Source organism: Zosterops lateralis (genome assembly GCF_965231275.1).
Source record: "Zosterops lateralis genome assembly, chromosome: 12".
Taxonomy (NCBI): Eukaryota; Metazoa; Chordata; class Aves; order Passeriformes; family Zosteropidae; genus Zosterops; species Zosterops lateralis.
In genome coordinates, this window is record NC_139772.1 from 14,695,742 (window position 1) to 14,719,831 (window position 24,090).

Sequence of the window (24,090 nt, forward strand, 5' to 3'; positions counted from 1 at the left end):
ATCTTTCCTGGTCTAAAGGTGATACTGAATCTTCATATAAAATAATTTTCCTACACAAATGGAGACTTACATTCTCTGCTGGTTCACAGGTTAACAGCAGGACCCACCTGTGAAGTTTAGGTGGGCAATTGCTATTATATTTTCACAACCTATTGTCATTTTTCTTTCTGCTCAGCACAGAACAAACACGAGAACTGCAACTATGCAAGAGCAAAACCTGAGAGAAAGAAGAGATCCAACAAGAAATGGAGGCCACTATCTGACATTTTAAAAGGGCAAATCGAAAGCAATCAACACCCAACAAAACGCTCAGTGTAAGATGAGGTGATAGCTTAGGATATACTTAGGGTTGTGTAATGAGGCTAACAAGTGCTGTGTGTTTTAATGTAAATTAACACAAGATAATCTCTTCACATATTTAAGTGATGCACTTCAAGTTAATTAATACATATTTAATAGAAGTCTTCTTGAACAGCTGTTATTTACTTCTGGAGTTTCTACACATTAGCACTGGCTGCTTTGTTCTGCTCTGAAGTTGTTCATGCTCCAAAGTACTTTTAACTTGGGCTCTATAAAAATTGAACAGTCTTCCCAAAAGAGTCAGCCTTTCTGATAACTTAATATCGTCACGTTAAATATTCAAACACTTGCTGAACAAAAGGTCAAATTCTACTTACAGCATCTGTGTGAAACAGGCAAGCAGATGCTTAATGCTGCTAGACAAATACTTTTGGCACGAAGAATGATACAGAGCTGGTGATCAGTCACATTTTCAGGCTTGAAAATCAGCTTTCCTTTACTTCTGTTCCCCTAAATTCCTCACTTACCTTTTATATGTAGCAATACAGACCCAAATTATGACCTGTTCCTTCCACAAGTGCTGGTGTTCCTTACACAGTGGTGTGCTACATGAAATCCTGGCAGGGAAAGTGCTGTCTACAGTATTCACTGCATTATTATGAGTATTACACCAACTCATTGAGGTCTCTGTCTTAAACAACTACTGTGTATAACAGGACTGCCTTTAGACCTTGCATACAGCACTGAGGAAGTTCTCACTTACCCCTTCCTTTTACACAGATGAAAACCCTCGTGAGTTTCAGCCACTGCTGAGTTTTTAGGATGTAAGTAGAAACCAATTCAAGAAACACATTGGCAAACACAAATTTCTCATATAGTGGTGAATGTGACTTTGAACGTGACAAGTTGTTTTCTTTGAAAACAACTATCACCACTGAACAATCCTTATCAGTGTATCTGTTGTAGTTTTCAGCTGACTAAAGATTTTTATTCCTGTAGCATTAGAGCACCAGTGCTCACTGCTTGCATGTCAGCCTTTCAAGCTCACAGATTTACTGAAAATTACTTCCAAACCTGGTAACAATTGTCTTAGTGCATACCTGTTGGGACAACCTTCACTAAGTCTTCCCTGCAATGCTGTATGGAAACATACACAAAACACTCTTAAATGCACAAAGATCAAACATATGCAGTGATTTAAATAGACTGATATTACTGCTATCTAAGTGAATTTACCTTTATTTTAATTTAATATGGTGTTTTTCACAATACAGATGACATAAAATAACATTCATTACTCAGGCTAAGAATTGTAAGACTACCTGGCAAAGATGCTGTGGCTGTGTGGAATACAAATTCAAAAAGCATCTTCATGATCCTTAAAAAATTCTGCACTGCCTCCACCAACAGCCTGGAGTGAGAGGTGCAGATGCAAGGACTGAGTAAGATGACCTCAATTCTCCCCTCCCCACCCTCTGAGTGTGGCTGGTACAAGCTGGGTTAGGTTCCAACTAGAATCATTCTCCTGACTCCTGTAAGGCCAGCCACAAAGTGGTGCCAGCCACAACAACCAGTCATCTGGAAGGATTTCTGTGCACTGAAGCTGTGTCAGTGCATTTAGAAGAAAAAGGGAGAAAAAGCCATAGTTGTCACAGGGCCTAAAGAACCTCTTTTCCAGCAGGTCAACACACCAAAGAGATGTTGTGGCTTTTGATGGAAGTCATGTGGACAGAGCAGTCCAGAAAAAAGAAACCTGAGAAGACAATGTCATACTGTGATGTTCTGGAATCACTATTGTGTTAACAAAACTGAGTATCTTGAAAATCTTTCTGTCTTTGGAAGGAGGATGTATCTTGTTCAGAGAAGCATGGGTGCTCTCCCAGCTGCCACAAACCCCATGGTTGTGCACTCGCTTTGCAGCCCACAATTTAAATTTCACTGGCATCAGCAGAAGCCTGATGTGTACATGTCAAGGGAAAAGAGAAATCCCAGAGGACAAACTGAGCTCCCAGTCCCAAGGAATGAAAACATGTGTCCACATTTTGTGCAGCCATGACATAACAAGTATTCCTTGGGTTGTTTTAAGATTCCTTAGAGGTAAAGGATCAAATTCGAGGGGAATCTCTTATAAACATACCCAGTGAGACTGTAATATTTTTCCTCTACATTTTACATGAAAAATAATAATAAAAATTTTTTTACTGTTTACTTGTGGCTTTGGTAGAAAGGTTTCTATTGTAATTATATCTTGTATTCCAAGAAAGTTTTTTACATCACTAAGAGTTACAAAGCTGCAGGTGCTTGGTGAAAAATAATAAACCTTTATTAAAATTTCCAGTTTTTGCAAAAGCATTTTGACTACATTCCAAATCTACTTAAAATGTAATTAAATATTTACATTTATTCTCTAATAAGTATTGTAAGTAAATCAATACCCCAATTATCTTAAATTTTTGTGCAGTATTAGAAAAACGTAGCAATTGTATAAATGCATAATTCTAATGAAAAAATAATGATCTTGAACTTTAAAAGAGCCCTTCATTTGGAGAGATGAAAGTGCTGTACATTCGTTCATTCATTATGTCTTATGGCCTCTGTGTGATGTAGGTGCTATTATCATCATTTTACAGATGGAGAAATTGAAAGGCTAATTAACTTGCCCAATTTACAACACCTTTAGCTGTAAACTTAGGGCACCCTATTGCACTTAAAGGCAAAACAGAACTCAGCTCACCTGTGACGAACATTTTTTAAAAATTCTTCAACTCCATAAGCCTTTCACTTACAGGAGAGAACATCTCACACAAGATTTCGGAGCTGGCTTTGCACTGATGGCAGCTTTGAGCACCACAGCCGTGTGCTGCCTAGAAACAAACATCAGGGCACCAGGTTATTGTGAAGTATGTCACCAAGCTCCCCAGCTAGGTATGGAGATGATGTGCATTTTTATTTGGTGTTATTTGCTGTTTGGCCACAAATTTGTGCTTTAATTTCCTAGGACATACCATACTGCATTTCTACAAACAAACAGTGTTTGCTGACAAACTCATTCCCTCAGTTTACTGATGTGTTCCATGAATTGCTTGACTCGGTCAGGATCAACAGGATTTGCCCAATATCCTTCTTTCTTGAAATATGAACCAATTATTAGAGCATCTGCATCCAGGTAATTCCTCACATTCTCCAGAGTCACTCCAGACCCAACCAGCACAGGAATCTTCACAGCATTCTTAACCTCTGAAGAGAAGAAAACCAAAATCAGGGTTAATTTCTGTCTTTGAAACTCTCGCCATAAAGACTCTAATTTGCCTAGGTTTTCAACAGAAAAATAAAAGTATTGAGAAATTTGTGACTGTGGTATTTATTACTTCTGCAAAATGAAACAGGTTCTCTAGAAAAAACACCTTTAGCTCTAAACAGAAAAAAAAAAAATCTTACTTTTTACATTGTATTGTCTGGAATACTTCCATATATTTGCTTGTGTGAAAGAGAGCGGGGATCATACAGGCACCACTGACAGCTCAGCTAGTTTTTCCAGAAAGAAAAGTGGTCTTTTATCAGTATGAGGAATGACAATGAAATAAAATGGCCTCTTATTTTTCCTATATACAGTGTTACTGAATCATCTGACCGTTTACCTGTTTTCAAGAGGAGAAACAGACAAAAACAAGGCTCAAAACACAGTACTAGCTTTGGGAGGAGGAGAAAAAGCCTAGTTCAAGAATTACTTATGCATCCTTCTCATCATTTTATGTCAAACTGACCATCCAAAGAGTGACTCATAGGACTGGATGCTTCATCCCTTAGAGGAATGTTGTGAGCCATTATTTCTGACCTTTAAAAACATATAAATTGGCTTAATTAGTGATAAGCTGATGGTAAGGTAGTTATAGCTTGAGGTAACTAGGGAAAGCACACATGCAACAAATAAAAGTCTGCTTCAAAACACTGTTTAAATGAAGTTTCATCAGAAGCCTAACTTATTAATTATGCTTCAGGGAAGACTAATTATTTATCACCTTCTACTTTACTGAAGAAAGGGGATCAATTAAAATGCTCCTGAATCTCTTTTTAGGTCACAGGCTCTACCATTTTTCCATCTAGGTACAATAACTCCTTAAAGAGATTTTAACATAAAAATAAAACCATTCAACACAGCCCTCCCTGAAAATGTAAAACAAATCAGATGGATCATGCATATATGATTAAAACTTTAGTTATTTCTATGCATATTTGCTATTCTTATTCTCATTCTGCTTACAGCAACAAAATAATTAATTTCTAGTTACTTAAAGCATTATTACTGATATCCTGTTCTAAAAAACCCAGAATTTTATTTGTATAATATCTATATGCTCTTAGGAATATCCTGTTTGCTTTACATCAATGCCAGTGTATGATTAAGGTGCATCTGACCACAGATTTGTGACAGTACTTGACTGAATCCCCAGAAGAACCAGGCTCCAAGTCAATATTTGTTCTTACAAGTGCGTAAAGCACATTAGCAGGGAGCTGTTTCATAATTATTTCACATCAGCAGGAAAAACCAAGAGCCAAATAATTAAACAGAGCATGTTCATATGGGTTTGAGACAACAGCTCAGCCCTGCTGGGCAAAGGGAAAAACCCAGTGAAACTTAAGACTTGATCTGAAACTGCAGAATAACCCAAAGCCTTCCAGGGTGGGAAGGTATCAAGGGCTGCTGTGATCTCTGTGTGACACACGGAGTGCACACTCATCTCCTGGGCTGGAGGTTTATTCACAGTGACAATGTGAAGAATGGCAAAGGGAGTGCTCAGTGTGCAGTGAGATGTGTTACCTCATTAAGTGTGCTACAGATGCTACTTTTAAGTCCTTTCCAAGCACATCAGGGCCTAAAGTTGATTAGTAGAAGGTGATTTGTCTATTGGCTGTGCTAATACAGATTCTAACCTGTAAAAGAAAATAAAGCAACAGCAGTGAGATGCGCTTTTGTGTGGCAATGTTCAGTCACTGTCAAAATATCTCTAAACACAGAGCTCTGCTTCAAATCTCAACAGTTTTCCTGGCATTCTTTTTCTGACTTTTTTTTTTTTTTTTTTTTTTTTTTTGACACAGTGAGAAAAAGGAGACAATTTTGTGATGTTACAGTAAGAAGACACAGAAGTTTACCCAGATTTCTCTGTTCCAGTGGACTGTAACTAGAGGGCACTGTGCTCTTTCTTGTGGCAGCACAGCTGCACATAGGTCTTTAATAAAACCCAATGAACTCGTGCTTGGTTGCAAAGCACAATGAAAGCATTTGAACTATGGTATGCACAAGTTTTGTGAAATAAAGGACAAGTGCTCCTAGCCTGAAAACAATGGCAAAGAGTGGTGTAAAAATAAGCACCACTCTGCCAATAACTTGCTCCACTACTCTTCTTTAACAGCTTTCTCATTGCAGTGATCACTGTACCGTACACAACATTATGTTTATGGTAATGCTCCACTCTTAACACATTTTAGGTTTTTAATTCAAAGGACTTTTTCTCTGTCATTAAATTTAGGGCTTCAACAGGAGATGTGAGTGATCAGTACTTTTTCTATCTCTGAAGGTATCACACAGGAAGCAGCCTCTATTTTGGCCATCAAAAGATGAGAGGGTGAGTCAGTCCTGAGGCCCCTTTTATGAACAGCAATTAAGGAGGTGACAGTCACAGCCAGCTGTTGGATTTCACTATGTACTTGTTTTCCACAGGTTACTCAGCTGAGACGTTTTGTTTTGTTCAGAGAGATAATTCAGCAGTCATTATGCAAAGCTTTGGTCACTCAAAATACAAACTGAATGCAAAGCAAGTATTTCAGCAGTTACAGCCAAAGAAAAAACCTGAGGAGTTCACACATCCAACCACAGAACATTCCACAAGGCAGCAAGCTGGAACTTCTATAACCTCTTAGATGAAAAGATGGTTTATTAATAAGCTGCAATTCAAAATGTTCAGCTGTAATTCTTGCTCCTTAACGACATGAAGCCTGATTTTTCAGACCTTGTACTCCATCGACCTCTGGTGCCCTGGAGTGCCCAGGCAGCCCTGGAGCAGAGTCTGCCAGCCCAGAAAAGGCAGCAACACAAACTGCAAACAAAACCTGACTGAACACAGATCTCTGCCTTGACAGGGAAACACTTCCCACAGCCCATCACAAATCAATCAATTCTACACAAAGACACAGAGGCAAAACCACTTCTATATTACTGCACAACAAAGCTGAAAAAGAGACATGACAAAAATCTCATCTGTCTCTCAGCTTTGCTTTCAAGAGCTGCTTTGCAGTGTGATGAAAGGTGCCCAATTGTATCACCGTAATACAGCGCTGCATAAATTCCTGAAATGCAAAATCTCACTCACATCAACACCAACTTTGTAGATTGTAGATCTGATCCCTTTCAAGAACCTCCTGACATAGATATGCCTAATTTGTCATTTTCCTATACTGTGGAATGCTGATTTTTAAGTTCTTCCCTTAACTGTTTTGAGACATCTTTCTCATGAGAGGGCCTGCTAACATCCAAAATGCTGTGATCTAAGTACAATAAACCCATGAACTGCACATTCTTGCTTTCATAACACAAATCCAAACACAGAATTAATGTGTACTTCATTACAGCTGCCAACTCTGATTCATTTTGTTCTTTGGACCCAGAAAGAGAAAGAGACTGACAGAGATGAGTTTGTTCACATGAAAGAAAAGCAAAAGCTACAGTCTTGTCTGGTTGGGTCCTGTGACAAAAAAAGCCTCAGGGCCTACAGGTCAGGTTTTGCTCTCTGATCCAGGAAATCAATGGAGGTTGCATGTGCATACATGAAAGCACAATTTAACTTAGCACTTTGCACAAAGATGTATCAAATATTTTTTTAAAGTTATGTAATCTGCATTAGTAACAGTGGAGACATTAGGTACAAACAGGGATGGATCTCTAGATTAACAAAATTTTGCAGTCTCTAAAAGCAGGCATAGCTTCCAGTATCACCTGTTCCATGTATCATTTCTAATTTACTGTACCAAAAGACCCAACTAATTCAAGAGGCTCAGTGTTCACACCAAGCCTTGAAAACACTGAATGATTTTATGTTGTTTCAAAAGATACAAAAATACACCAAATACAAATGCTGAGGTCCAGGTTGTCTCTGGCAGATAAAGTATGTTTTTCATGCTGATCTGCTAACTTAAGTTGAATACAATACAGTGCACTGGAACTTCAAAACATGACAAGTTACAGCGTGTCAGGTAAAGTAAAACCTAAAAAAATGCACATTCTATTTTATGTAGTGAGACATTCAAATTCAAGCCATTGATCTAAATTGAGATTAGTGATGAAAATTAAATGTCCCCACGATAGAACTTTAATTTCAGCATGGGAGCAATACTGTTTCAGGAACACAGCCCAAACTTATGCCAATAGAAAAATATCAAGAATCATAGCACTTCTGCAAAGGTCAGAACTCATAAGTCAAATGAGTCTCTCTTGACAAAAAGTCCACACTATTTAAAAATTATTTTGATGTTAATATCTTCCTGTCTACCAAAGAACTTGTATTCTTTTTGAAAATCTTCCAAGCAGTATTTTCCCTGGTATTAATGTTTGGAATGTTGCATCACCAAAATGCCCTTTTTCTCGCAGGAATTTCATTTTCACTGTGAAAGATAAAAAACCCAAACTCTTCAGCGGAAAGATTTATGGCTAGCTAGTTAGTTAAATACGGCTAGTTTTAGTATTACTGTTTTTTTGGGGGTTATAAAGTAGCTTTTTTAAATATTAGGGCTTTTTACAAATGAAACAGTATTTTCTTTCAGCCTCAGGATCATTCGGTGTTACAAAAGCTTGGAATAACTGTCATTTTTGCCCTGCCAAAGTGTTGCATAGAAATATACCACAGCCCATCTAAGTGACACGTCAAATATACTCATTCTGATGAGATGAAATCCCACAGTCAGAGTTTCTTGTCTCATCATTCCCTTTCCCTGCTGCCCAGCCTGGGATCTGAGTAACCCCCTGAATATGTTCATTCTGATCAGATGAAACCCCACAGTGACAGTTTCTTGTCTTCCATCCTTTCCCCTTCCCTGTAGCCAGGCTGGGATCTAAGTAACACCCCAAATATGTTCATTCTACTGAGATGAAACCCCACAGGGAGAGTTTTTTGTCTTATCACTCCCCCGTCCCTGCTGCCCAGCCTGGGATCTAAGTAACCCCTCAAATATGTTCATTCTGATCTAATGAAACCTCACAGTGAGAGTTTCTTTGTCTCACCCTTTTCCCTTCCCTGTAGCCAGGCTGGGATCTAAGTTACACCTCAAATACGTTTACTCTGATCAGATGAAACCCCACAGTGGCAGTCTCTTGTCTCCCATCCTCCCCGCTCCCTGCAGCAGGCGGGGTGTGGTGCTCTCACCTCGCAGCTGCCCGGGGTCAGCGGGGTGTCCGGTGGCCGTGCCGGTCAGCACCACGCCGTCGGCCAGGAACAGCTGGGCAGTGGCCGCGGTCTCGGCCACACTGACATCGGCCGTCAGCGCGTGGGCACTGCAGGGACACACAGCCTGTCACACACGGTGCCACCCACGCCCTGCCTCACCACCCTCCCCCTGCCAGAACGCCCAGGGGCAGCTGTACATTGGCAAGAGTTAAAAACAAACTTTTTCCGTCAGAGTACCCAAAGTGATGGGTTATTGCTCCGGGTCTCCTGGCTCCAGAGACGAGCGTGCTAAGTGTGAGCCACCAAGAGTCAATTGAGACAGCTGCTTACGTGTCAAGCACCTGTATTTCAGAAGTGTTGAGCACACAGAGCTCTCTGACTTCAAGTGGGAGTTGTGGATGTGCCCTCATTCATAAATCAGATCCCGTTGCCGAGAACCTCCACAAGTCCAACTAACAGAAAGTATAGTTAATACCTCTGATATAACCACAGGAATCATCTTACACAGCAATTACAAACATCAATTACACCTGCATCCCAGCTGTTCAACAGCAGGTTTTGATGTATGGGTGACACACTTTGTCTGAAACCTTTCACAATAGCAGCTATTAATTTATGTGGTCCCAAACTTGGAAAGAATTCCAGCCATTGCTGGTTGAACATCCGACACTGTTGTTTCTGTATTTAAATAGAAAACAACAGCTATGGCAAACATGTTGCACTACTGAGTGGTGATGGCACAAGAACAGTTTCTCCTCATTTAAAGAACAGGAGCATAGCAGCTTCCAGTGGCAGCTGCATTTTTCTACATTAAAAAGCTCAACCAACAAGTCCTTCAACAAATTCCTTCTGAGCTTATGTCTCTGCCTGAAACAAAAACTTCTTTGCCTCTCTTAAAGGCCAACTCTTTGAAAAATGGGAAGTATAATCCAAATAGCAATTCATCAATTGTCAAGAGAGTAAGAATAAAAATGACATGATGAAATTTCATTTACAGAAAGTCTAATGCAATGTATTTGCATTTTTATATATATGCATATTTATATGCATATATATACATTAAAAAATCATCAGAAAGAAACTGCTCTGAAAGGACCTAAAAAGCTTCATCTGACCACCACACTGCATTGTTTCCTTTCTCTTTTGAAATTTATGACCTGCTTATTACATATTTAAGATCTTCCAAACTTGATTATTCTCATGATTGCTCACATACTACACACAAACATTTTAATTAGGTTATTTAGCATGTATAATACATAGCACTTGAGCAGTTTGTCTGGAGAAAAAAAAAAAACAAATCCAAAGAGTGACACCTAAATAGCTGAAAGTACCATGTGACAGGTAAGATAAAGTATAAGCAGAAAAGAAACTAGATTTATCTGTCATAAGTTCCTTCTGTTTGATAATCACAGAACATAACCCTTACATAGACAGCACTGATTTAAGTAGCAGGAGTCAGTATTATTGGCAGGAAGGAGAAGAAAGAGAAGAGCTTTTTAAAATGCCAAAATATTATCACTTGGATGCTTTTATATGGCAACTGCCTTCATAACTAAAAAATAACCTTGGATACCTAACTTTCAGAAACAAAACTTCTTTAAACATAATAGATATATACACATGAATACAAAGTCTCAACACCAGATGCAAGGCTTTCATAGCTGGCATACTAAAAATCTGAAGGTTAAACAATTAGAAACTCCACAGATAAAGCAACTTGCAGTTGCAAATTTATTTTAAAATATATCCCCTTATAGCACTGCAAGTCCGTGCTTAAATAATAAACTTTTCCCTATATGATTAACTTTTCTGGAAGAAAATTGACATTAAAAAAAGTCAGAAAATGAAGAAAAATATAAGATCATGATTGCATTCATATTTACATATAATTTTGCTTGTATTTACCTATGTTTCTTTTTAATATCAGCAAAAATCTGAATGTTTTCTGCCCCAATGTGTTTCCTGTATCGTAGCAGGTCGCCTGCACAGGCATTTATAATCCCTTCATCAGCCACATGAGAAAACACAAACCCTTCAGCCCGGATAAAATCAAGACCTGAAAAGAGACAAAAGCAACACTTTAGCTAAAACTGAGAACTGGAAAAGAAAAACATTAAAACCAAATGAAAATCCACCTAACTGCCCTTCCTATTTGATCCCAACAGAAATTGTTTCATGTGCTCTAGGGCTAACCAACATCACTTTTCCACATATTTTCCATTCTTTATTTTTGCCTCTATGTTCTCTGACTTCTTCCCATCTCACAGCTTTCAGCTCCCATCTCTCCCACTGACCCCACCAGGCTTCCCCCAGCCCCTGGTCCCCTTCTCTCCCTCAGCCCCTCAGTTTGTTCCTGTGTGGCTCAGAACAGGCAGTTGCACACACTGTCCTGTCTCCCGACACTTGATGTGCCAGACAGAGGAGTAGATGGGTCAAAACACAGCTCCATTATTCTAATGGCATGTTTTCTCTCCAAAAAGTGTCATTAACTTGCATCAATTCCCTCTTTCCAGAAACCTTCATTGTATTATTGCTTTTCTGACATCTATTCGCCTTTTAAATATGCCTGAAGTTGGCCATCAAGTCAAAAGCATCAAGGCTATGTACACAGAGGAATAGCACTGTCATCTTTCTTTAAGAAATTAGGCAAGAAAACACAGCCTGATACATGTTATACGCAACCCATGTGACTCCATCTGAATGTAGCATGTTTCCTACACAACACCACATCAACAAATTGCTTCTAGATCTGTGCCAAAGGCTTAGGAAGAGTCAAACATTTCCCAGTCTACTCCAGCCATCAATCCTGCCATGCTTTAGTAACATAGGTTCCACCATATTCATTAAGTTTTGTCACTAGGAAGGTTTTGTGGGATGGATACTGAAGAGGAAGATTATGAACTTTAATTACTTCACATGGGGCAAACACTGACATTCAGGGCACCTCTCCACAGCTTTGAAACATCTCTGTTGTAGGACTGAAGCCTTGAACCACAGAGCAAGCTGTGAGGCACAAGATTTAATTCTGACTCCCTTATTGCACACCTCACTTCTCTCTTTCCTTTTATAGCCTGTCACTTAAAACCTGCCTCTCTTACATATCTGCATAAAAGCTCTGCACTCAACTTGTACAGTTTTGCTGTTCTTCCAGTTTGCTTTGGAGGTCTCTTCCAAGCCCTTCTGAAGCTCTGCTACTGCTCCAGCTTTGGAGTCAGATGCACATTTAATTAGAGCTGACATCATCCAAAGGAAAGCAATGCATGTGGAAGTAGTCATCAAGAATGCAATCTTACCCGCCAGAGAACTGATTAGCAACAGAGGCATTACCTTAGCACATTCCAACCATAAACATAGATGATCTTGAAAATTTATTTACCAAATGACAAGGTGTCTGTTTATTCTAAAATTTCAGTTTCATTCCAAAAGCCCTGAAGTTGCAGAAACAGAAGCTTACGCCTGACACAGAAGAGCCTGCATTGCTTAGCAACACAGACTCCAGCTAACAGGAAACATCACAGATGGATGCCAAATCAAATGCAAGCTGTCCTGTGCCTTGAGATTAGCGGGTGCAAAGCATGGGGTATTCTCAGCATCCAAAGGCAAGAGTGTGCCACAAGTACCACTGCAAGTGCTTGTAGACACTGGGTGAGAAACACAGTGCAAATAGCTGAGATTTCTACATCTAGGAACAAAAGCTATAGCTTCTAATTACATCACCCAAGCTGACAGTACAATTCAGAGTTATATAAGAATAATTATTTCACTAATCATAAGACTATGAATGAGCCTAGAGACATGAGACACTTTCACAGCAATCAAGATAAAACTCAGGACAGGGCCTATTCACTGAGTAATTTCATTTATTGAAGTTACTGCTTATACATTGTTTGTTGATGCTTGGTTTGTGTTTCCTTGGTGCAGTAATATAAAACTTTCTGCTAAACATTGGATTGTACTTAGTTTAACAAGGCTGCACTCACAATCTGGGTTTTTGGAGGCCATGAAAATACAATTTTTAACCAAGTGTAATAGGTGCAGGCACAATATCATTACCCTTCTGTTTTATGAAGCCATAATCAGATTCTGCTAATGAATTCATTTTTATGCTCATAAAATTGTGAGAATGATACTACTGCTTACTTTCACATTTGGCAAGTTGAAAAGTAATAGCCATTGAATAGTTAATAGGCAGTCCCATTTCTGACTTATGTGGGAACAACACATTTTGTAGTTTCACTGGAGAACAAGAAAAAGGAATATGAAAACTAATAAAGAGAACACTTAGAGGAGCACTGATTTTGTCTGCTGTAAGCACTGGAGGCACAGTGTGTCTGTGCTGCAAAAACACTTCTCAGGACACTCTTGCAGCAGCTTCTCCTGTGCTCAGCATGGGCTGCAGGCACAGGGTCTCCAGCAGCACTCCCTGCCTTCTACCTGTGGGTGCTCCCTGCTGCAGTTCTCAGCTGGGCTGCCTCCCCTCACACTGCATTAATATGGTGGCAGTTAAAAAGGACAGCAAAAACCATAGTGTACAACTCTGCCTAATTGTGTCTTACCCTGAACAGTATTGTGGATGATAGCAAGTGAATTCCCACTCTGCTGTTGCAGGAGGGAAGGGAATGGGCTCAGACAGCAAAGCTGTGTTTACAAAAGACATGGAGAGATCTGGGATAGCTCCTGACATGAAGCCTCATTTATTACCTATCAACTGTGTCATCATCAGTGATGAAGACTGATTCAGAACTGGAATTTCAGTAACTTGATTCTTAAAGGAAAAAGGGCAGCTTCAGGTAGAGATGGGAGTTGGACTAGATGATTGTTTCAAGTCCCTTCCAACTGAACCATTTTCTCCTAAATTTATAAGGTAAGATAAATTTAAAAATGGAGCCCTGATTCACAACGAGTGACTTAGGCTCACCCAGGCACAGAACCCTACAGTCCTCGCTCAAGCTAGTTGAGCTCCCATTCACACTGCAGACCTGTGGATTTCCCCTCACCCTTTGCAAAATAACCTTCTCCTAGAGACCAGTTATAAATTCCCTGTGTGGTTCTCTTAAGAACAGTTATTCATACCAAAGACAGTGATTTCCACAGGGAAAATGAAATGATTGTATAGCAGGCAGAAGATGCTACATATGTTTTTTAGCTGAAACACCTTCAGCAAGTTATTTTTATAGTGAGAGCAGACAGGATTTTCTTTGTTAATAGCCACCTGTCAAAACTGTATTGACATTAAAGTCACTACTAAGTTGCTACAGAAAAACTATTTAAAGATTTGCTACCTACAAAGTAGTACCCACTTTACTACTTTGGGTTTTGCTTAAAGTGATTTTCTTTTTGCTTCCCTGTTCAGTGAACTTGAGACAATCATTTTTAGAGAAGTGCAATGAAATGCATTAAACACAGCCCCTTCCTGGTTGGTGTTCCACAGTTACAGAGGAAATAGTGCAGAACAGTAGCAGAGCTGAGCAAAGCCCAAGCCCTCCAGGAATTCCCCCCTTCATTAATAATTGCAAAGAAGAGAAATACATTGTTTCCAGACTATATCCCTTATTTAGTGATGATTTTTGCTCCTCAAAGGATTGCTTTTAAAAATAGGATATGTGCTATTTTCCAAATACCTATGCACCTCAAGTGGCCCACATGCAGCAACCTCTGAAAACTAAAGCTGATTCAGTTATCATTTTTATTTAAGGTTTTCATATAGGTTCTGATGCAGCAATAAAAATTAGGTTCTCTCATTTTGTCAAGTGGCTAGATACTTTGAAAATGGTAATGTCTGATTTTAAAGCTCACAAAACACATCTCAATTGAAAACATATCTGTTAAGAATTTAAAGTTTTCAGAACATATTCAGCATAATTAAAACTGCCACTGCAGATGGGTTAACCTGCATGATCGTACCTGAAGTATGGCTTCCAGTTAACACCAGCATTTTCTGCCTGGTTCTATAAAATTTGTACATGCAAAAATGTGCAGCCTTACCATAATAACAGTCAATTTGGCAAAAACATGCATTAACCCTCAATTTACAAATTTGGGAAGTATAGGCTTTGCATATTAAGCCAGTCTTCATCTTTACATCATGGAGGGTTACATATGAAAAACTAAAATTGCTTCAGCAACCAGTAGGAGCAGGAAGCTTAGCAAGTCTAGGATTCATGCAATAAAGCTAGATTAATTTATATTTAATTCCCCCAAATGCAGTTTAATTTCAAGTACTTTGGCTATCTGTACACTCAATTTTTGTCATTATATAAAATGCTTCATTCTACTCATTCATTAAAAAAGACAACGAAAACTTAGTTTTAATGGATGACAATAGCAGCAACATTATATAAATGGATATAATATATGCTGAATATAATAGAATCTATGCATCATATAATAGATGTTGAATCAGGATGCTTAACCACCATGGGTTAAATTGATCCTCACATATAATATAACTGAAGTAAACAAGAGTTACAACAAAGGCAGCTTTCAGACGTGAGCAGATTTAAACTAATTTAGACAGGTTTCACCTAGAAAGCTGTGGTGGCAGCACTGGGATTTTTAGCAGCCTCCAACTGAAGCAGTGCATGAGGACCATCCATTCTAATCAAGCAGGCATCTTTCTCAGAATCTAATTGCTTCTTTTTCAGGGTATAGTGAGATTTCCATGGTATCTATGCACAAGGTATCATGGTATCACTGCACAGGGTGCAGTTTGTGGATAGCAAATGCCACAGCAAGAGCAGGAATAACTGATGAGCCCTCTCCTTTACCTGCAGCCAGAGCAATGGCTATGGCCTGCTGGTTGGCAGCACAGAGCACCTGGACACCCAGAGGGACCTGGGGACAGCTCTGTCTCAGGGCAGCACTGAGCACTGCCATGGCTGCGGTGACCTCCGGGCCCGGGCGCACCGTGTAGGGCACGTCGTGCATGTTCTCCACCATCAAACCATCCTGGGGAAAGAATTACACAAAAACATCACTGCACCCTGCAAACGTGGCTAGTTTAACATGATATATTGTGTATTAAGACACACAAATGTGAAGGTTTTCCTTCAAAGGAAGGATTATCTACAGCAAGTTGTGCTGATGCATTTGGTGCGCACAACCACTTAAGAAAGTGCTTTCATCAACAGCGTGGTGTTTGCAGTGAAATCGTGAAGAGAAATGAATGTGATTTTAATTATACATTCATCAATTTGGGTTCCTTTGATCCATCCTAAAAAGTGAACTATAGGCAAATGAGTTAAATCTTATAACTCATTAAAAATAGTGTTAAGTCAAACTTCAATTATCCAAGGGGAATTCAGGATATTGAGTATGTTTGGATAACAGAGGACTCTGAGATAATCAGGGCAATTTTCAATTCAATTAATGTCAGAAAATAAGTGTTACTTTGGATAAATAAAGGAACTTTTTGCTTGACTATTATTGTGCCAAATGCCATAATATGAACTATTGATATTTCTCCCATTCTGTATTCAGAATTACTGGAAGGAAGATATTACTATTTATTGTCTATTATACCTCTCCATCCACATGGACATACTCTTAGCAAAGAATGGAGTGATGATAAAATACTCTGCTGATACAATTTGTACATTACCTGCTGGCACTTTTCCAATCATTGCATAGGCTATACTAAAACGTTTGCAACAACTGTAGATAATATATAATTTTATCAAGGATTAAAAATGAGTAAAAGTAGAGCCTTGAAACATATTCCATGCCTGGTACTTTGAATTAGCAGTGAGAAGATAAAAAGATATTTCTCACCAGCCTAATTCTAAAAATGCAAAAAGTTTAATAGACTAACTGTATATGCAGCAAATAAATTCTGCTCTCTCTGGAGTTTTATCACACATCTTTATCCTTTAAAATGAGAACTTTACCTTTCACAGATATTGTAACTGAACAAAAATAGAAGGAACATTTTTTGAGAAAGAAATAGAATTAGAGATTAAACATTGAAGCTTCGTTATTAATAACAGAGGATCAGGAACGGGAAACAAAAAAGTTTCTTTTTAAAAATCTTTTATATATAACACTTCTCCAATCTTTATTGTACTGTGGAAGCCCTTCTGGCAGTAAAAGATAAGACAGTATATGAAATAGTGTCATCATTTAATGGCTGAATTACAGGCTAAGGCACAGGCATCCTCAATGAACACCCAACACAGAGACTGGGGAAAAGTGAGCAGGAAACAATCCAGTGGAGCAACACAGTCATTCTAAGCACACAACCTGCAAACATTCAATGCACCAGGGCACAGCTGCCTTTCCCAAATTTCTCACAGCCGAGTATTTAAATACACAAAACACATGCTACCTAAAATGCAAAGGGACACAACCTGCTGATGGAATAGGTGACCTAATATGATGACACTCCACATCAGACCCTTGCATTGTGTGGTGCCATTCACCAACATATTTAATTACATAATTCCAGCCCAAGAAAACCTGAATTAGGCAAAGAAACACCAGGTAGGGCAACCAGCCAAAACATCTGTGCTTTTGTTTGTGTGTGTAATTCAATATGTAACATCCACACTTCTGTACCTGTGATGGGAGGCAGCCACGTGACAAAGGCGATAGCCTGTCCTAAGAAAACCACAAAAAAAACCAAAAAACAAACAAACAAACACCCCACAATTTTTAGTATTTTTTTCTGGAACGAGGTTAGGACTGTTCCAACAAACCTCAGCTGACCAAATGGTCTGGTATGTGAGGCACAGCTACTGAATCCTTTGTGGTACCAACAGAAAGAGAAACCCTGTAGCCTCTTGTTCTCTCTACACATAAATGTATTAAGTCAGCCTAAGCAAGAATGCAAAGTTGGTCAGTAGTTGCATGTCACAAAAGGACTAATGTAGAACTATAATACTTTAACAAAACAAATTCAAAAAAATGCAATGAACCATCAAAATCAGGTAATTCCTTGAGGCCAAAAAGCCTGGAAGCCTTTGGCTCAAAAATGCTCTATTTGGCAGACTTAAAATCTGGGTGTCAGGGAAACTCCAAGCTTATCATAAGGACCAGGAGCCAGGATCTGCAAAACTGAATCCCCAGGCTTCCAGGCAGTCAAGAATCAATCCTAACAGGAAGAAAGGCAACTGGGAATGGGACTTGGGCATGCTCAGCTCCTGAAGGGCCACACTAGCAGCCAAAAAAAAGCAAGAGAATGGGCTGGCAGAATTCCACAGAAATTCCACAGTTAGACTGAGCTTTTCACAACTTGCTATGACTTTGACAGTTCTGGATTTACATAAAGCAAATTATTCCATTAGCTACATTAATGAATTAATTCATTTAATAAATTATAAAAACCCCTAGCCATAGTACTACACATAAAAAGTGTCTCATTGAATTCTAACTCAAAATGCAGGCATATGGGAGGACTGCAACAGTTCTCTCTCCTGCTTTAAATTTACTATATTCGCTTTTCAGCAACTGCCTCTTCCTATGGCCTCAAGGTCCACAGTTACAGTGAATATTTTTGGTAAAACTTTAATAATGTGTTATTCTTTTGGTACCATTCGACTGTTCTCTTGCATATTATGCTTTGTTTAATTAAAAAGAGAACAACATATGTTCTGCAATACAGAAAGCTGAATTACAGATGCATTAAGTCAAAGCTTTCTTTCATATTTTATATAAAAATATAACACCACAGATTTGTGTTTACTGAATTGATATGTATATGAAACAAACTTCAGTACTATCAGACAGCTAATTAAAATGGGGGAAAGAAAACAGTTATGCTAAATTAAAATTCTTGTAACTTAAGCTTATGGTTTAGAAGCCTATGGAAACAGCTTCTGCATTATATCCTCCAAAGCAGGATTTATGTAGATAGTATGAGATAAAACTCTTGCAAGTACCTTCTGTGTTCCTTTTTCATTGAATATTAAGTTAATTCAAGTGTTCCTTATATGCAATAGCCCTATTATAAGTAATTTTCAAACAATATATTTCCTTTTTACTTTGAATGACTTCTGAAGTGCTACACATGTGAAGTGCCCTTTGTATCACAGTTAGCTACTGAAAAACAGGTCATTTAAATAGCTCTCTAACTATATGAAAAATAATTGCCTTAGCTGTGCTCCACTCACAGAAATAACCTCTTAAAACACTTCAACTGCACACATATTACAGCAGAAAAGCCTCAAAACAGTAATAACACCATAAACCACAAGTGATGTAACAATTGCACAAGTTTTAACTCGGCATATACCTAATGTAACTTTTTCCCACGGCAGCTTTAACCCCACTGTTTCTCCCCAGAGAAAGGCTTCACCTGCAAACACGTGCACCCCAGTACAAACCCCTCCAAGCTCATCACCTCCACTCCTTCCTCCAGAAAAGGAAGAGGTTTGCACCATCCCAATTATTATACAGGCTCAGGTGGGGGCTAAGACAATGACAGCAATTACCCCCACACCCCTCATGTGCCCCTTACAAAGGAAACCAGGTACCTTTGCAGAACATTTAATTGCTGTTTGTAACCACAGCTCTTAGCAATTTCTTTAAAAACTCACCTCCAGAGCAGGAGATCACTGCCTTAACAGAAGTAAGCTGCTATCTCATGTTCTCCTGCACGTGCCATAGGAGGTAGCTGTGGGCAGTCTGCTATTTTATTTTCCTGTAATACAGCTGAGATTTCAAATGTTAACCTCTGTAATCCAAGTGAAAGCTACCTGCATGTTTCTATGCAGAAATATTACTACATTCTGTCTCCACTGTTATTAAATTCTAAGAGTTGTGAATTCCAGTTATCACTGTAGTTATAAGAGTAATAGGCTTAACACTCTTTTATTTAAAAAAAAATCAAGCTAAAACATACACTAGTAACTTTTTAATGTCAGCTACTCCAGTAGCTACAGCTAGGAACAGTAACTAACAGTCAAGTGGGAGCTTATGCTCTATTTTCTAGCCACAAAACAAATGTCAGCCAGGCTGACTGGAATGAAAACAAGTTAACCTGAACATACATATATATTTTGCCTCTTTCTTAAAGAAAAGCAGGTACAAATTGAAGGGATTATAATGCCTCATAGCCTGCTGGTTATAAAATCTTGTCTAGGGAATTTCATTGTTTAGCAACACACAAGTACAAAGCATATACATTTTGAGCACAGATGGCTTCCTAACTGAGCACTCACTTGTTTTCATTACTGTGCTCTAATATCACAAATCTTTCATATTTATTATGTGAAGCTGCGAATGTGCCAGACAAGTCACCTTACTCTGAATATACCAGGATTTACTTCCAAGTGCAACACAGATGGAGTGAGCAAGACCATATACTTTATTTTTAAATGTTAACACCAATTTGAACAATTTGAGACAATATGTAAACATTTAAATAGCAGCAAATGGTTACGTATTTTCTTAAGGGATGCTGCGGGCAGCATTTGGGAACACTGTCAGTACAAATAACCATGGGAAAAAACCCTTTTTTCTAGCTCTTCTTCCACAAGAAATAGCTGACAGCTTAACAGTTCCTTTGAATACTGAACAAGAAACACAAATATATTCCCATTCCAGAATAGTTTGGCAGTGGTGATCTCTGTGTAAAGGCTGGGAAGCTCCCAAAGAATCTATCATGAAAACCTGCATTTCTCTTAAAGCCCAAAAACCTAAAGAATTGAATTGCAGAAAGTGTTAAGCAATGCTATTGATATTTATGGAGACTCTCCTGATTAACTCTGAGAATTACCTCCTTAATAAAGGATTTATTATATTGCTCAAACACTGTTCTGTTCTCTAACACTGTACAGACTTTTAGAATGAAGACTGGTGTGGAAGTATGTTGATGTTACTGTGATTTCTATAGGAAAATGGGTTAATTCTAACTGTAAGCCCTGAATTTCTCCAAATGTGTAGAGAAATGACTACATTCACCTTATGTGTCTACCTGACAGGTAGGTTTAAAGATATATTCAAGCTCAGAGACTGCAATGCACTTGCAGAAAAGGTAAAACAGTTAGAGCTGGAACTGCAGAATCCAGTAGAATTGTTGAAAAAACAAAGTATAAAAGCCAAATTAAAACTTTGTGTTAGTACTGATTTTACAGTTTATCTCAAAGCTGCTCCTGCTTTGTGCATGCCAGAAGTGGAAATAACTGCTTCCATACCTTCCTTCACCTTCAGGAATATCTGGTGTCTTCCCCCTGCTGCTGAAGGTTTCAATGTGTAACTATTATGTAAGGAAATGGGCAAACAGGCATTGCAGTGTGGAGCAGTGACTTTATGAGTTATAGATTACTTGTGCAAGCACTTCCTCTGGCACAGGAAGGCAGAGATTAGTGTTTGCCACCCTTCTGATACAGATCAAATCACATTATACCTCATGGTGATACTGCAACAACGAAATATAAAAAAAGCACAGTACAGAATACAGAGTTATTGCACATCTGTTCTTTCAGGAAGAATGAAAAGGAAGAAAACTTCCTTGTTCTGTTCAACTTGCAGTCAGGGACTATTCTAACTGGGTGAGCATCTGGATCACAGGTACTGCAGCCCACCAGGCTAGCATCATTTTACCCCAGTGCTGTTTATCCTGTCAATGATTGCATTTTCAGCATTCTTTCCTCATTTAGCCTTACCAGTGCTCTGCCCATAACCCATTTTGTATGATTTGCCTTGCATTTTGACCTTGGTCTTCTATTCTTTAAACTAAGCTCTTGTATTCAACTTTGTTCAGTCTGTAAAGTATCATTCTAATTTATAGATGAAAAATGTTTAAACCAGCTTGTTAATAAAGTTTTTCTGAAAACAGCAGCTTGGAACAGTGACACCTTGTTCACTGAAGACATTTTTAGACATTGGACATCAGTACAGCACCAGAAAATGTTCATAATGCTGTGGGCAGGTCAAAGAAGAAGCACATCAACACCCCAAGACAAGGTGTAATGAAATGTTTAAAACATACCTGACCTTTCAAAAGGACATACACCCTGTTAAAATCTACTGACTTATGAAGATTACCACACCACTTTAGGTGCAACAGCAATTCTGACAGCAGTCTCTTCTTGCCTCTGGCTGAGACTGGCCTTTTGGGCCTGCTCTTCTGGACGTGCAAAGCAGGGACTTTTGCTGCCAGGGGCCTGGAGAGAGGCTTAGAGAGGCCAGAAAAGGGCCTGAGCCTTTTTTTTTTTTTTTTTTTTTTTTTTTTTTTTTTTTTTTTTTTTTTTTTCCAGATCCTGACTTATCTGTGCTGTTTTGTTACAAACACAGCTGTGGGCTGATCCTGCACCCTCCAGGTTCCTGAGGTAGGCATGCAGTGTATCAGCTGTGCACATGGCATTCCTCCATGACCTCAGGAAACCAGAGGCTTGTACAGAGCTAAAAATACAGTTGCTTGTCAGACTGGATTGATGAAGCATTCTACAGCCAGAGACCTTGAATGCCAGCAACAGCCCATGTATCAGGCCATGGGTTTTTTTAAAACTCCTTAAATTGACTTGATTCATCCAACTCAAACACCCTGAATTGTACAATTTGAATCTACCCTTTTTCATTTGTCTAGGGTGCAGGTGATCCTTATCTTAGGGTTTTTTTTGTAATCTAGGCCTGCTTTCTATGTTGAAATAAAATACATGGATTTGAACAACTCCTTAATCTATGAGCTTCAAGATGCTTTTGATGAACTGTAGGCTCAATTTAAAATTCTGGCTTTCCAGAAGTGGTTTTGTGTAATGGCCATCATGGAAAGAAAAAACCCAAAACTTACAACTCCAGCATCCTTGTAAGCTTCTGCCTCTTGACAAGCTTGATCAATGATCTGGGTCAACGGAAGAGAACTTCTTGGTGTCCCTGCAAGAATAATGCTGCTTACCCCAGGGCAGGCACAAACTAAACCCATGGACAGTAACAGCTTTGGGCAGGACACCCATGGGGATTGCACACTGAAACAGGGACATATAGGGCAAACTTGCTCAAAGGCTGCCCTATCTCCTAGTGACATGCCTTAGGGACATCTCTTCCATTACCTGAACTTGGCAGAGCTGCTGTAACCATTCAGCTTCTAAATCTAGCGCACAAAATGAGGAATGTCTGCTCTAATCCACTGCTGCACCAGGTCTGCTCTTAGCTTGCTGTTCATGCAGTTATAATTTACCCTGCATTAGTGATGCTCCAGACAACAAAACCTATGGCAAGACTGACCTCTAGGTCAGCACAGAACACCTATACTAAACAACAGAGGGTTTAAACCCAGTTAAAGCTGTCCTTAATCTGCAAGGTTGGTTGTATCTGATCTTCGTGGCAGAAAAACACACATACAGATTTTGTTGGAGTTTAGTGAATTTCCTTTAGGACCAAAGTGTCTTCTGATATTTGGGCTCCTAAGGTCAGGCAGTGGGAGTCTGAAATGGGGACTGTGCTGAGCTCTGTGTCTGCCCTGATTTCATGGCACAGGTGAGGTGCCTGGGAGCTGCTTCTGGGAAACCGTGGGGCACCCTGAGCTCTGGCATCAGCCTGTCAGGGGCGAGGTGGGATGTCCTAATCAGCTCTGCCCGCCCTGAGCCCCTGGGAAGGTGGACGAGGAGGCCAGGCTGGAACATCCTGCCTGTTTGAGCTTCCCAGTGCCCCTGAGGGCATGAGAGAGTGCTCTATTCAACCTCCATCCTATCCCAACGCACACCTGTGCAACTCTCTAAAGTTCACCAAACCAAAGCCCTTGTGCTTTCATCCCAGGTTCCTTTACGGAATTGTTTCCCGCCTTTTTTACCTCTCAAACGGAGAGCGCCCAAACTTCCGGCGCTTCATGAGGGGCCCGCGGTTGCAGTGAAGGGAAGTGGAGCCTTCAAGGGGGACCGAGCCGGGCTAAGGGCTGACCCCGGCGACCCAGACCCGCTCCCGGTGCTGGCCTGGGTCCCGCCGGCCGTGCCGCCCACCCGCGGCTTACCTGGCAGCGCTCCCACGTGCACCATCCCGACCACCGCCGCCCTGACCCGCCCGAACAGCCCGGGCCGCTGCATGGCCTGCGGGAGGGAAGGAGGGCAGAGCGGAGCCGGGCCGGGCGCCCCCCGCTGTGACCGGGACAGGGACCGGGCCGGAGGACAGGGCCGGGACCGAATCGGGGAGAGGATCCTCAGCTGGTTTCGGTTCGGTTCGGTTCGGTTCGGCCCGGCCCGGCTCACCCCGGCGCGGTCCCACGTGCCACAGCCGCTCCCGCCGCTTCCGCGCTCGAGCCCCGCCCCCGGCCCCGCCCCTCCAGCCCCGCTCCGCGCGGGATCCCTCAGGCCCCGCCCCTGGCCCGCCCCTCCGGCCTCATTCCGCGCGGGATCCCTCAGACTCCGCCCCTAGCCCCGCCTCCCCGGCCTTGTTCCGCGCGGGATCTCTCAGGCCCCGC

General features: G+C 40.2%; 1 protein-coding gene across 9 annotated transcripts; it reads right to left on the reverse strand.

Moving 5' to 3' along the window:
* Positions 1 to 1,627: 1,627 nt before the first annotated feature.
* Positions 1,628 to 23,925, reverse strand: LOC310914383 (uncharacterized protein F13E9.13, mitochondrial-like). Of its 9 annotated transcripts, none has more exons than XM_083870488.1 (7): positions 20,870 to 21,874; positions 19,271 to 19,385; positions 17,432 to 17,549; positions 15,506 to 15,686; positions 10,644 to 10,794; positions 8,715 to 8,842; positions 1,628 to 3,537 (listed from the first exon to the last, which is right to left on the reverse strand). In XM_083870488.1, the coding sequence occupies exons 4-7, from the start codon at positions 15,675 to 15,677 to the stop codon at positions 3,347 to 3,349; spliced, it is 642 nt and encodes a 213-aa protein (XP_083726614.1). In that variant the 5' UTR covers positions 15,678 to 15,686; positions 17,432 to 17,549; positions 19,271 to 19,385; positions 20,870 to 21,874; the 3' UTR covers positions 1,628 to 3,346. The 9 variants fall into 9 exon arrangements, 7 of the variants coding, with proteins under 7 accessions (XP_083726614.1, XP_083726611.1, XP_083726615.1 ...); XR_014591021.1 differs by lacking the exons at positions 17,432 to 17,549; positions 19,271 to 19,385; positions 20,870 to 21,874 and adding exons at positions 3,739 to 3,938; positions 5,120 to 5,232; positions 22,468 to 23,542 and having other exon boundaries at positions 3,425 to 3,537; XM_083870485.1 differs by lacking the exons at positions 17,432 to 17,549; positions 19,271 to 19,385; positions 20,870 to 21,874 and adding exons at positions 22,468 to 22,550; positions 23,644 to 23,925.
* Positions 23,926 to 24,090: the final 165 nt, after the last annotated feature.

Excerpts from the sequence above, each read along its gene's own strand:
- LOC310914383 (XM_083870484.1), bottom strand. The coding sequence starts at position 22,701 with ATGTCACTAGGAGATAGGGCAGCCTTTGAGCAAGTTTGCCCTATATGT. Across the intron at positions 15,687-22,467 it reads CTTACAAGGATGCTGGAGTT|GATGGTTTGATGGTGGAGAA; the intron begins GTAAGTTTTGGG and ends TTCTTTCCCCAG. Across the intron at positions 3,538-8,714 it reads TGACCCCGGGCAGCTGCGAG|AGGTTAAGAATGCTGTGAAG; the intron begins GTGAGAGCACCA and ends TCTTCTCTTCAG.